This window comes from Stegodyphus dumicola, chromosome 3 (genome assembly GCF_044657685.1).
Source record: "Stegodyphus dumicola isolate Sdum_Otavi_A_Nest chromosome 3, ASM4465768v1".
Classification (NCBI taxonomy): Eukaryota; Metazoa; Arthropoda; class Arachnida; order Araneae; family Eresidae; genus Stegodyphus; species Stegodyphus dumicola.
The window spans coordinates 248,387,444-248,402,622 of NC_140770.1; the positions used below are offsets into that span (position 1 = coordinate 248,387,444).

The 15,179-nt window shown below is 33.8% G+C and overlaps 1 protein-coding gene across 1 annotated transcript in view; it reads right to left on the bottom strand.

The window, feature by feature from the left end:
* The window catches only part of LOC118196241 (cardioacceleratory peptide receptor-like), an 880,182-nt gene that overhangs the window by 312,461 nt on the left and 552,542 nt on the right, over window positions 1-15,179 (bottom strand). The window contains exon 2 of the mRNA XM_085814025.1: window positions 12,509-12,644. Within this exon, the coding sequence (XP_085670151.1) occupies window positions 12,509-12,644 (136 nt within the window). The remainder of the gene's footprint in view (window positions 1-12,508; window positions 12,645-15,179) is intronic.

A 15,179-nucleotide genomic window follows, 5' to 3' on the forward strand; every position in this document is an offset into this window, starting at 1 on the left:
TCCATATTCACTTGACAAGCTGAGGATCCTGTCCAAAACGCTGCTCATATTAGTCAGGATAGATAAACCGCAGTCCTGATAGGCCACAATTCTGCCGTGGTCGAATGCTGACACAAAGTGCTGGGAGGAGTTTCTACTTATTACGCGAGACCTAAGATGACCTTTACGCAAACAGTCAGCATTCAGATTGATATTTCGAATGAAAAACCCACTGTGCATTGTTTTTCCTTTTATATAACACAAATTGGGTTACTTACACCCGCTTTGAGCAAATGCGATGAAATGCTAGTCGTTTGCCTACCCTAGCATGTAGTACCTTTGATGCAAATATGATGTTTGTTGCATGTCGCCTTCACGGTGAAGCAATGGAAATAGTGAATACTTATGAGAAAAATTTGCATTAAAATAGTCACACTGCTTCTGAAAAGCTTTTGGGTCTCAAGCAGTTTGATGGTATCTTACCGCAGATGTTGATAAATGAGGAATTTAAACATTCATAAGAAATGCCCAACGCAAATTTGTAGCAGCAAGAATTAAAAGAGTTGTCTTCCATATATAGTACTTTTTCCCTCTGTTATAACAGAAATTCATAGAGAATTGAAACGTTTCAAACATTTGCACTGATTTTACATTTATTCAAAGCAAAATTTTCAAAATTTGATGAAGAGTAAGTGTGTGGCATTTAGGCAAGTTACTGTAACATTTATGATAGTTTCGTGATAATTAAAAATCGCTTTAGCTGTACCTACACTTAAGAAACAATCATATTACAAAACGATATATTGGAAATTTCAATAATTTCTCACAGCTGTACGAACCCAACGTCTTACTTATATGCTTCGAAAAGCTGCATGTGATGTTTCATATCAAAATTTTATGCACATTGACAATATCTCCATTCTAAATCTCAAAATTAATCAATAATTTTTTCATCTTTGCAAAGACTTATGAAATCATTTCAAGCAAAAGTTCAATGATTTTGCAGCTTATATATTTCAATTAATAGGCTTTACGTAAATCATAAAGGAAATAGAAAATTTCATAATAAGTATTACATATGTATATGTTTCCAAAGCCTTATTTTTGAAGTTTTATTGTCGATCAAAAATTAAACTTATTTTTCCAGTAACAGTATCAGTTATACTGTTCATAAGTTTATTCAGCGGATGCAAATTTCTTCACGGATTGAGGAATTAATACTTTTCATACCCTGATGCAAACAGATACTTTATTTTCAAAGATACTTTATTTCAACTATTATTTGGAGAACGATTTCGCCTCATATTCAAGGTTTTAGCGTATTCTCATTTATATATGTATAAATTACATATTTTTCAGTTATTTTTTGTTTTAAGTCTCCGTGTCACAGAATGTACGTCTTTATATTTTTCTTTTAGCAACACTTCTCAGCTTTTTGAGATTTCGGCCCTGTATTCCTTCTAATATATTAATTAATGGCACCCTAAAATTCTTCCAATTTGGAAACTGTTAGAAAATCGAATTCATAAAATTATGCATTCAGTTGATTCAAAACAAATATAGAGACAGGTGGTTCGGTACTACAGACATTTTATATATTAGAGTAAGTACTGTTATAAAATCATACGTCAGTTTTAAATTTCCTTAAATATGATTTTCTATGAATCAAAATTCATGTGTGTATTCTGCATTAAAATATTAATGGCTTTTAAATGCATTCAATAATGCATTATGTAACATTCTCTTAGAAATGAGCATTTTAATTCTTTCGAGAAAACCTGATGATATTTTCGAGTCCATTCTGATAATTCGATAAAAAAATGTTTAAAGAACAAAAAAAGGTCTTTTAAAAGCTAGTTGTCTGAATGAAAACAGAACTCTTGAAATGTTCCTTTCTGGCTGGATCCTGTGTTTATTTAATTTTTTAAAGTTTTTTACTCGTACAAAAATGGAAGGAACACTTTGAGAGGACGAGATTATTAGTCCCTAAAACACTATAATAAAAGCAATTTTGTTTAGTCTTCCTAAAAATTTAATTTACTCGGCCGGAAAATAAATTTTGACGTTTAAAACGGACAAGAGGATACAAAATAAAAAAAAATGAAAGGATTTAGAGACTTTATTTATTCGTTTTTTAAGCATTTTTAAATCCCGTACTTCGAGTAAAAAGGGCACAAAGTATTTTTTATTGCAGAATTCCGGCTTATTAGATTTTTTTACAACGACTTTCAATTAAACTTACATTTCAAAATCCGGACGAAACAAACATTTTATAAAAATTGCACTACAGTTTTAAAACTACAAGCGAACATTTGTTATAAGGTATAACAAGTGTTCGCTTGTAGTTTTAAAACTGTCTTGGTTTTGCTGGTGCATTTATTTACAATTTATATACAAGCGTTATGCCACCTGGCGTGTTTAGTAGCCTCATGCCCCCCTGGCTTGTACATGATACATCATACTACTTTTCTGCCACCTGGCAGATACGATGCATTATATTAATTAGCGGTAATACGCTCGACATTTTGGCGTCTCCGCTCCTTTTACGTTCTATAACGCAACTAACTGTTTGTGCGGTGCGCCTTCTGGGTACAAATCACCGCAATCACCGAGGAGACCAAAACACTGGCTCTTATAAGGGATGAAAGAAGCTATATTAGACAGAGGGGTGGAAGTTGCTTTGGTTTTTTCATTGTGTACCTGGGTATGCAATTTAGTTGGTGCTAAGCATACTTGTAATTGTTGACATTTTTCGGAAGACTAGTATCAAATCATTTTTGTGCACCTGGTTTGCACAACGAATCTCAAGTATGAGGCAAGTTCAATGTGATTTGGTATTTTGAGGTGAAATTGATTTGTGAGTGGGCAATGGAAAACAAAGGGCTCTCATTCACCCTTCAAAAGCTCAGTACAGCATACATTTTGAAGGAAAAAGAAAGCAAAAGAGATGGAAAGTAGTTTCATTATTTTTATGCAAACAGGATCATGCTTTAAAGTTTCATTAAGCAAAATGTAACAAAAGTGTTAATTTTGCTAAGGAAAGTATACCGTTTTTAATACGCAAAGTTGAGGATAAAGATATTTGACTGGAAGAGCATTGAATAATTTCCGATTATTTTCTTAACGTCTTTCTTAACATCAACATCTTAATAAATACCTCTAACTACACATTTTTCCTCGTCCTTGAGGATAATCCAGGGAAGGAAGCACTCTTTTTTTCCCTCAGGAAATGTGAGAGAAAAAAGGAGGAAAAGTAGCAGTTAATTGATGGCATTTCTTCTGTCGCAATGTCTGTATATCCGTGATTTTCAATTAGGTGAACGCATTCCCCTGAGGTCCATGCATGATTAAAAGAAAGGTTCTGCAATTTTCGTGCATCGAAGATAATTCAAAAAGCAAAGAGTTTGTTAGGCTTACTATTATAATTACCTTGGAATTATACGTGGAGAAAAACTGGACATTAGAGTTTATGTTAAAAAATATTTCTTCTGAAATTTATTCTTGATTCGTTTATTCCTATTTTCAGTAATGAAATTCTCAAAAATAAAATGTTATTTCTAAATTTTGCTAGGCGAGTAGTTTCATATAGACATACTAATTTAATGACGAATAGGTATCATACATATTTTATTAATTTATTGTTGAAAACAATTGATTTGTGTAGCTATATATAGGAAGAAAAACAAAAAGAAATCTATGGGAAAAACGTTTGAAAGTAAACAAATGCATAGTAGTAATCAAAATAAATGTATTTCAGATAGTATATTTGTGTTTCAATAACTGTATAACAATAAAATATAAAGTTATCACATAATCATATCAAAATCATAATTAATATCACATAATCATAAATATTGTAATTAGTACTTAATTACAATATTTATGAATACATAAACTGTACATAATTTACATAAATATTGCGATTTGTGAATGTAATATATTTTTTATACTGTCAAGTTAACCTAAGTTGCATTTCCTGCCTTTTTACGGCATAATCTTCTACATCATCATACGCTAGTTAAACATTTAACAGTCTGAATATTGCGAAAAAGTAATATTTTTAACAAAGGAAATTTGTGAGAATAATTACTAAAGTAGTACAAATTAAACTAAAAAATCTGGTTTGGTCACCACGACTTCCTTGTACTGCCTATTAAATTATACACATTCTTTTCTGCATTTTATTTAAACTTATTTCCCCGAACTTCATGAGTGTTAAGGTATTTTCTCCTTCTTTCAAACATGCTTTCGTGGTGTAACGGTTAGTATACTCGGCGAGTGTTTGAGATGTCCAGATTCGAGTCCTGGCGAGGGCACTACATATTTTCACGTCTCGTGCTTCAAAAAACCTAATGACTCTACAGTGGTGCAGAGAACAATACACCGGGATTTACGAAAGTTTCTCAACACCACAAATATCATCTGTGCAAACAATTCTCGTTGGCGTGCTTAATAATATATTGTCAAACGAATTTTGACACTTGAAAGTGACTTGTTTTAGAGTTGTGTTCTGAAATTCGTAAACAAATATCGTTATCATTAAGTACATGGTGTCTGAAATCGAACTATCACGCTAAAAGATTAGAACCATCCTTTATTCCCAGTTCTGCTGCAAAACGTCAGCTAGGGATATCTAGTTACAGGTCAGCTAGCTACAGGATATCATCAAGTCATGTGTACAGCTTTAGGTACTAATATTGTATCATATGACACCGTAAAGGTTTGGTACCGAAAGTTCAAAAACAAGACTATGGCATTCAAGAAGCAGAGAGCTGTGGCAGGCCTACTGATGTTGATGAGAGAGCCGCCTGTGAGGACGTTTCGAAGAAGATTAGTATGCAACCACTCGAGAGCTTGCTAAGGAATTAGACCTTAGTACCATGCCCATTCCCCGCGCTGTGCATCGCATAAACCTGACGTACAATTTCAAACGCTGGGTGTTGCATAAGCTGACTCAAGCAGATAAGGAGAGACGAGTTCGGGTTTGCATAATTCTGCTCGAATATCAACGCAGGCACAAAGTTCTCGACAAGATCTCACGTGTCATGAAAAGTGAATTTACTTCAGTAACACAGGCCCAAAAAGGGGTAGGTCTGCGTTCGATGAGTCCCTTCGGAAGATTTGCAAAGCGCAGTAAGAATAACAAAAGATTCATGCTTTGCATCTGATGAGATTGTTTTGGTATTATCCATAAAGAATATCTGGATAAACGTAAAACCTCGACAAAAAGGTGTACAGCGTGAAGCTTGTCCATGTTAACTCTGCTATCAAGAAAAGCGTCGAACTGAGTTCCGGCGCAAAAATGTTATATTCTATCGAGATAATGCAAGACCACATGTAATTGCATATACCAGTAAGACTCTGTACCGAGTCGAATGGGATCTTTTGCCACACCCAGCATATTGCCCCGACATCGCTCCTTCTAACTTCTACTTTTTCTTCGCATCTGCAGCTACATCTTGGTGGCGCTATATTCCATTCTGCGCATGAAGTCCGAAATGAGGTTCATCTGATTTTGGATTCATGGCTCTGGGCCGAAGGCTTTGGAAAACAACCAAAACGTTGGCAAAAAAATCATAGATTTGCATGGTGATTACTACTCGCACTAAAGGTACTGCTTTCATGTTTTTTTTTTTTTCTAAGATTACTAAGAACATATATTTGCGAGACACTTTCGTTGCAACTATATATTTCTCATTCAATTAATTCAGACCTCACTTCCCAGCAAAGCAACACTACAGAAAAACTCAAAACATCTTCACTGAAATCTGTAAAATACAGAAAAACGTAAAACACCAAATACAGTTAAAACAGTTTAGAAAAAAATTACATTAGAGTTTCTATGCAAAAACAAGGAATTCGGCCATAAGGCAAAAAGGCAGATTTTTCGGTACACAAAACTGAAGGTTTACTTTTGGTCCCACTCGGCAAAAAAGATTTGAAGGTGCAGAAAGTGAACCAATTCACTATTCTACGAGATTTTAAATGTAAACAAATGGCGGTTTGATAGGCTTAACTCGCCACTCAAAGTTTTAAATTATTGATAATTCTACAACTATTGCATGCAGATTAGCTAAAGGCATAAAAATATAGCCAGAATATAAAAACCATACAATTCAATCACTTTCAAAGAAAAAAATGCACAATTTACCAATACATAAGTATAAAAAACGATTGCAATGAAAAAACGGATGTGCATTACTACATGTTATTGCAGTCCCATATAGAAAATTTCAAGGTTCTACATCTACTCGTTCTTGAGTTACGCGAGATACATGCATATATTCGCACGTATGTACAAACGCTAAAAAAAAGAACTCTCTTGTGGATCTATTTTAAATCCATTTTACAATCAGTTTTATAAAAACAGTCCTTTATTCTGTCCGTACGTACAGATGTCGCTCAAAAACATTGTTCAAATGGCTTGGAGAGCAGTCGAAACGGATAGCTTCGTTGAAATATGGTATCCGAAATTATTCGTGATTACAATACTTCCTTAGTAAAGGAAGTAAACATAAAGAATTCACGTTTCAAGTCGTTTCTGAAATTTCTCGATTCGATTTTTCAGAGTAAATGCTTAGGTTTTCCAGACACTTTCCTATATTATTATTACGCCGCCCAAACGGTATAGTGGTTAGGGAAGCCTCACTGCTATGCCGAAGAGCCTGCTTTCTAATCCCGGAGAAGGCATAGTTTTAACTGTCCATCCCTTCATAGGAAGCAATGGTGGGCCGCCTGTTAGGTGCCTCCATAATAAAGAGGTGTAACGTGTATACGAGCCAGTTTCCCTTAGAAAGTCCTCCCCGAAGGCATTCCTCCCTTTAGGCAGATAGCCCTTGTGTGCTTTGAGGTAATTGAATAATCCAATTCAATCGCTAATAAAGAGACCACCACATCTGGCCTTAGTAGAGATTAATGGGATCTGTTACAACTGTAACTGTTCACAATTTGCCACTGTAAAAAATATATATATATATAATTGTTTCATAAGAATAAATAGAGTTTAATTAAAAAAATTAAATTTAAATACATATTTAATTAAATATTCTTTGCGCCATTGCTGCAAGGAATGAAATTTAAATTTAAACAAATTTAAATTCTTAACAAATACGTATAAAAGTAAAAAAGTAAAAAAGCAAATTTAAATTCTAAAAAAAGAAAAAAGCCAAAATAATTTAAAAATATGCTAACATGTAAAAGATTTAATTCTCGAACTAATCTACAATATCATTTAAATTCAGAAGCATAAGCAAATCAAGTGCAAAATTTATCCATGAAAATAAATCTACTAATTTAATAAATTAAAATTAAATTAAAGAATTTTTTTAAAAAATGCATATGTGAATAATCGTAGAGTAGGCAGGAGACAGACTTATCAAGGAGAAGTTGCCCCCAAACCTAACTGCCTACTCTACGATCATTAACATATGCATTTTTTAAAAAAAAAATTAATTTAATTTTAATTTATTAAATTAGTAGATTTATTTTCATGGATAGATTTTGCACTTGATTTGCTTATGCTTCTGAATTTAAATGATATTGTAGATTAGTTCGAGAATTAAATCTTTTACATGTTAGCATATTTTTAAATTATTTTAAATTATTTTGGCTTTTTTCTTTTTTTAGAATTTAAATTTGCTTTTTTACTTTTTTTACTTTTATACGTATTTGTTAAGAATTTAAATTTGTTTAAAATATATATATATATATTATTATTATTACTTAAATGCCAGGCTTAGCTGTTTCGGAGCAAGATTTATAATCTGAAGCGGATGGTAGTTCAGTAGTAGAAATAAGTACGTATTTTTGAGAATTAAAATTTTTATCTAATTTGAAATTGATTATTTTGCAAGCGCATCTGTCGAAATAGTGAAGAAAATCTGGCGACGTAAATTATTAAATTACCGGTTATATACACCCCCTATGTATAAAAAACGTACTGTATCTAATAGTGTTCATCTTTCAACTGATTTTGTTTCATATATAATATAGCATAAATAAGAATTGCTATGTACGAAAGTTCCATACACTAAATTTATACTACATTAACAATAATTTTCCGGATATCCGTTTGAGCCTCAACTTTCTCGTAGGAAAAAATTCTTCCTGTGAATTCAGTATCGTTTGTTTCTAACCTACTCCTGCTTGTTTTGATTTCTTACAATGATTAAATACCGGCTTCTTTGGAATGTTATTTTCTTTGGTGTTATATAAGTTTTACCTTTTTATTTCAAGTAAGCGTTTATAATTACTTCGATTTTCACTTACTGTTACTCAAGATACATTTTTGAGTAACCATTCCTTAATGTGCAATTACTGTAGCTTTAAAATTTCAGTTATTTTACTACTTGAATGAACGTCAAAAATATATTCACTAAAACGTATAGCGATATAGCCATTTTGACAACAGGTATATTATGCAAAGAGAGAACAGATAAAACTGCATGTGCTACCAAAGATATATCGTTTTATGCGTCGTTGAGATGCTACACAAGCCTCTTGAATATCCCACTGGAGTAGGAATACTAAAAGCATATCAAATGCTAACTTATGCTGCATTAATGACAACGGTTTTCATTTCATTGGAGACAAAGCTGAAACGTGGTGTGTCTAATTTATCCGTTTGATCAAAGATTTTGCAATTGTCATTGGCAATATTGAAATTGCTTCAGAATATGAAGGCAATGTTAATTTATAAGGACGGTTGTACCCAATTCTCATTAAAGTATAACTGTAATCTAAAATCCTTTAATCTAGAGTATATTAGTAAATGGACAGCACCACTGTTTGTCTCTCGAAAGATTTCTAGTTGGTCCATGAATCAACTATAGGTTGTGAAACAAATATGATAGCTTTCAGCCTCCAGATATTTGTAATTATGCAAAAGATTTAAACCTTCATGTCGAGGAGAAAAGTGCTTTCTACAAACATTTTAACCAAGCACAAAATATCTATTTCCGTATGATCGTAACGTGAAAAAATACAAATGGATAAAATTTTAGATACACAAATATTGTTAACATCGATGAAAACGGAAGAGAAAAATATCAATGTAAATCCTAAAATTAGGTGGAAAGCTTTTGCTCCTGAAGAAAAGGGACCTGGGTCATATCGATCATAAATTCGATAATTTTTTATTTACAATATACGACAAATAAGGTCATTCTGTTATCATTAAAAGTGGTCTACATCATATAATTTTGGTAGATTTTATGAGATGAAATTTGTATATTAAAGAATATTTATAGATCTTTTATAGGACAAGTAACAAGTTCTTTCATTGTTAGACCAAAAGGGCGATATGTCTAGAAGAACTAATAATTTCGTTTTGATATTTTGCGCCGATTCACGATAAGCGTTGTTTCACATCTCAAACTTTTCCCACCAAATATTAGCGCCCTGTATTATATTTAAAGAAATTCAATAATGAAGAATCGGCATGAATGTATGTATTTTTCTCGCACTGTGTTTAAACAACGGTACCTAGGGCCATTAAAGTTTGAATGACGTAATCTTCCATAGAACATGGGCATGTGGAAACCCTAATTTGTATTTGAAATTTGTTTTATTATCAATTTCATATTTTCGAACACTTCAACGAATTTTTGATTAACAACTTAAACGATTTCAAAGCGAGCAATGACAACACTACGGGGGAAAAAAAAAAAAAAAAAAACATTTTTATCTCCAGCGCGCGAGACTCTGTATCGAAAATACTAAAGATATGCTCATTTTAAAATTATTTTTCGATATTGCTGTTGAATTGAATTTTACGGTTTAAAGGCGAAAAACGTGATATTTAATAATTAAAGATAACACAAAAAATTTTAAAAGAACACTTTTAAAATTTTGACGTATTATAAAATCTGAAATTCAGATTATTATTTTTTTTATTCCAATTTGCCCTGAAGGACTGTTAATTTCGCTTTCGGATTTTGGTTGAAAAATCTAAACGGCGAATCACTTTTCAAATTGTTGCCACGAAATATTATCGTCCTGTATTATATTTAAAGAAATGAAATAATGAAGAATCTGCATGAATGTATGCATGTTTCTATTGTGATAAAAAAAAACGGTACCTAGAGCCATCAAAATTTGAATGAATCTTTCATACAATATGGGTATGTGGAAACCTTCATTTGAATTTGAAATTTGTTTTATTATCGATTTCAGATTTAGTAACACTTCAGCGAATTTTGGATTAAAATCCTAAACGATTTCAAAGCGAGCAATGATAACACTGTAAGAAAAAAAAAAAAAAAAAAAAAAAAAAAAAAAAACATTTTTATCTGCAGCGCGCAAGACTATGTATAGGAAATTTTAAAAATATGCGATATAGCTGTTGAACTGAATTTTATGGTTTGAGTACGTAGAACATGGTATTTAATAAATAAATGTAACACATAAAACGTTAACAAAAAGTCCCTTTGGACGTAATTTAAAATCTGAAAACTTTTAGAATTTTTTCTTGGGGGGGGGGGGGGGGGGAGGGCTCATTATAAATATCTGATCCAAAGCATTTTTACCAAAAGCTGACATATGATCAAAAGTATGTTATTTTGACGATTGTGTTCTATTTCAGGCTTTGTCAGATGAAACGGTTTTAAAAATCGTACCATTTAAATCTCTGTTGGGTAAAATCATGATATACGGTACGGCATTGGCTCAATTTTAATTTCACCAAAATGGCCCGTTTACTGCTGATTATGATGAGCACTAAATGATGCACTGCTACATTATGATGAGCACTAAAGGCGATGTCATGAAAATCGTCTTTAGTGCTCATCATTATGTGCCTAAAAGTTGCCGAATGCAGGTTGTACCGTATACTAGGATCAGACCCTTTCTTGATGAGTTAAGTAAGCAGCGTTCGTCTCTCAGACTTCCTATTCAAGGTCAATGATACATTTGAAAACGTGGTCGGAAGTCATTTAGACTGTCAAACAGAAATTTTGAAGATACTGTTAAATCTAATTTTAAATATAACTAGCGGGCCTTGATGTGCATGCTGTAGGTAAAACAAAATTTATATGGTATATGTATACCTGAAAAGAAAATGCTGAAAAGCATTTCAGTATGAATAAAATCAGATCGTTCTTTACAAGCAATAACCAATTCGTAAATCATTCTTTTTACCAAACCAAGAAACAAAAACGTTTGACACTTTAGGTATGCGTATGATGTCATGACGTAAATTTAATATAACAAAATTTTCCAAATATCAATAAAATAATTAACGTAACAATAGCATATAGTGTCAATTATCCTAACCTGAAACAAAAGTAGTTGCCAACTGCAGCTATTTATTTAAAACGGTGATTTTAATGAAACATTTTCGGCATGCAATCACCCGCTTTCTTCAACGTCAGAATATGACCTTGATTTTTATCTCGAGCTTGCGAGACTGTTGCCACTCTGAAAAATGAGTGCGAAAATTAGCGTTTTCAGAAGTTTTATTTAATATCTCGACTGATTGAAGTAGTACGAAGACGAGAATGGCCGAAATGTTTTCCCACGAATTTTTGGAATTCGCGGGGTATCTTTCATGAAACTCAACTACCCATCGTTCCGGAGGAGATGATGTCACAAACAGACAGACAGACGCTCACAAATTTTAATAGTGTGGGTGCTCCGAAGGCTCACGAAAATGCTCATTAAAGTGATATTGCTGCCACAGATTTTTATAAAATAGATTCATTATTTTATTCATTCATTAAATATTTCAAAAATACGCTGTGATCGTGGAGAAAAGTGTTGAGCCTATGTAGAGAAATGGTATATTTACAGTTATCTGGCAAACGCTCATTATAATGGTGTTCAAATACAGAATATTTTCTTTTTTATCGGCTGGAATAATATTCCTAGTCCATCTTCAGAAGTCTTAATTTTTCGCTTTCCGTTGTTTCATACAAAATTTATTTCAGATTATTTAAAAATATGGCAGTTTTGTTTTTGAATTTTTGCTTCAAAGCAAATATTTGAGAGGGTTCCCTCGTCAAGAAATTTTCCATGGCCAAGAGCAGAAAACATTTCCTGTAGAGTCTACGAAATCAGTTTGATACGCACACAATAGGCTATAACGCATTTTGACTACTTTTCTTTTCGTTCCTATTTTTTATTAAAAAACAAAGAATTCTGCTCCGATGTGAAATAAAGGCTGAAATTCCAGGAGTTTTGATATTCTTGTCACGAAATCCTGAAGAAAACGCCTGAATTTGCATGATTTATTTTGCCTTCTCCGGAAAGCCTGAAACGGAGAAAGCTAAAATTGGAAATAACGTTTTGACAGTCTACCTTATTTAAATCATTATTTGAAATGGAATTCTTGACTTGAAGCTATGCCCCTAGGCTAAGGACTAAATATCTCTTGAGGAATTGGTCTATGCTTCATACTAAATGTTCTTTAAGTTAATTTGTCGTGAAATATTTTTGAAGCATTATGCGTAAGCAGCGTAATGATTCATACAAAATACAATATTTTACAAGAAACTATGTCTGATATTACGTTTTATATTACAATTTAACTTACCTGCAATGGCGAGATGCATTATGAAAAAGTTCATCCTTGACTTCCTGTTTTTCGACAGCATGAGAGCTACTAATACAGCACTGTTGCCAGCAACAATCATAATGAAGAGAGCCCAAAGGAAAGTCAGTTGTGCATTCTGCAGAAGAAACAAAATAGATGTTATCTTACGGCTGAAACTTAGAGCAGAAACTGTAAGATAGATTCTGCAGAAGAAACAAAATAGAGATATATATTAATATACAGCTAAGACCATTACATTATGACCACCCTCCATCTATAACAATGGGTTCGCCCAGGAACAGAAACACTGGGCGTGCGCGGCTGATGTTGGAGTATATAAAGCGGTTATGCACTGTTACCACTAAGTCTTAGCCTCTCCTTGTTCGCGGCAGTCATGGTTCTATCTCCTCCTTGTGACTTTGGTCACCTTCCCTTTTTCAATTCTGACTCCTCCCAACTGCCCATTTGGACTGTTCTATCATGTGCCCTTATGGGGAAAATGTCATAGAGCCGGCAACGTCGCTTTTAAAACAGCGGCAGTTCGATATAAGAGTTTATTGATTGATTGATTGTTGAAAGCACATATCGAAAGTAGTGTACGGATGGTGAAACGACAAGTCGGCCGGCCCAGCAGTGTGCCGTCGGATGCGCATTGATTCCAGAGGACAGCGGAGACTGCTACGCACTGTTTGCCGTGACTGAAGAGCTATAACAGCCGAAATCACCACCAGCTACCAACAGTGGCGACCCAAACAGTGTTTATCAACCCGCTGCGCAGCGTATATTGCTGCGTATGGGCGGAAGCATGCCTCTGCACTGACGGCACGTTATTGCCAGCTGCGTCTGCAGTGGGCTCAACATCGTAATTTGGCATTGGAAGAATGGAAAAAAGTTGCATGGTCCGACGAATGACGTTTTCAGATCCATCACATCCACGGGCGTGTGCTAATACGCCTATTTCCAAACTAAACCTTGGCTCCCAGATGCACAGTTGGATGGAAACATGCTGGTGGCGGGGGTGCTATGGTGTGGATAATGTTTTGACAGAGCACATTAGGACCCGTAATCTCCACAGAACAATCCTTGACGTCTGTGCGCTTCGTGAACATCCTTGCAGACCAAGTTTATCTATTCATGACAACAGTATTTCCGGAGAGGGATGATGTTTACCAACAGCATAATGCACCATGTCATAAGTGGTTCGAGAAACATTCCAGTGACTTTCAAACCATGTCTTGGCCTCTACATTCGCCTGACATTAATCAATAAAGATTTGTGGTCCCACCGTCCTACCCTACTCCCTCGTAATGTGCGGGAATTGCCGGACCAGTTGGTGAGCGCTTTGTACCAGATACTATGTATTTGTACCTTGTTGAGTCAATGCCACGTCGGATGCTGGCAGATTTGAGGGCTAGGTGGTCCTGCATGTTATTAACAGTGTGGCCATAATGTAATGACCCTTCGGTTTATATGCAAATTAATTTCAAAAATATGTCGTTTCATGTTTTGACTATTTTTTTATTTTGTGCGTTCTGCAGAAGAAACAAAACTGAGATTATTTTATGCGTTTAACTGTAACAGTGACAAAAATTTACTTGGAAATACTGAAACATGTCAACGTATAACAGTTTTACATGTATAATTTTGGAAAATAAAAGACTGAAATCAAAAAAAAAAAAAAAAAAAAAAAAAAAAAATGTTCTCAACGCTTTAAAAAGTGCATTATTGAAATAATTTTAGACATGATTTAAAAGCAAATGGAAATGAAAGTAATTCATAATAAAACTTTAAAGTAATAATAACTTTTAATTATGTAAAAAATATATATGAAAATGAATTTTAAAAATATGCCGTTTCATGTTTTGAATTTACATTTAGAAACTAATGGTAATTATTTATTAATGAACTACATTTTCGTCTGATTCTAGGTATGATTATTTGTTACCTTCTAGGAATCAAAGAAAATTTATTAGCTATACTTGAACATTAATTATCTCAGAATATTTTCGGAATACAAATATTGAATTAAATGCTGTTGCGGAAGACAGTATTTAAGTTTGTGCGCATTTGTATACGAATACGTATTGGAAAATTAAGTATAAAATCTGGAGTTACAAAATGTACCTTAAACATATAGAAAAATTAAGTCTCTTTTTTAATCATTTAATGGGAAGTCTGTAAATTACGAATGACACAAATGTTTATTTGATTACAAAAATGCAATCGAGGGCCTAAGAGGAGGGTTGAATTCGTGGAGGACTTTCTAAGGGAAACGTGTTCGTACACTCGTTGTATACACATGGGAAACTGGCTCGTTTACATATGCAGAAAACAGCGAAAACGCCCATGCAGCCAACCTGATCTGATCGCTTAGAGTATTTAAACAACCAGCGGACCGAACTATCAGTGTTCATCAATTTTACAACTCGGCTGCTGGTGGGCCTGAATGACATAAATATTCAGATTTTTAAGAAGATTATCAGTGAAAGCCTTGACAATTCTGCAGAAACAACATGTGTATTATTATACTATGGGCCTACCAGCGGCCGAGCGGTAAAATCGTTGAACACTGGTAGTTCGATCCGAGGTTCGAATTCTGCGAACGGCTGGCTGCATGGGCGTTTCGTGGCTTTCCCCATGTGTAACGTGTATACGAGCCAGTTTCCCTTAT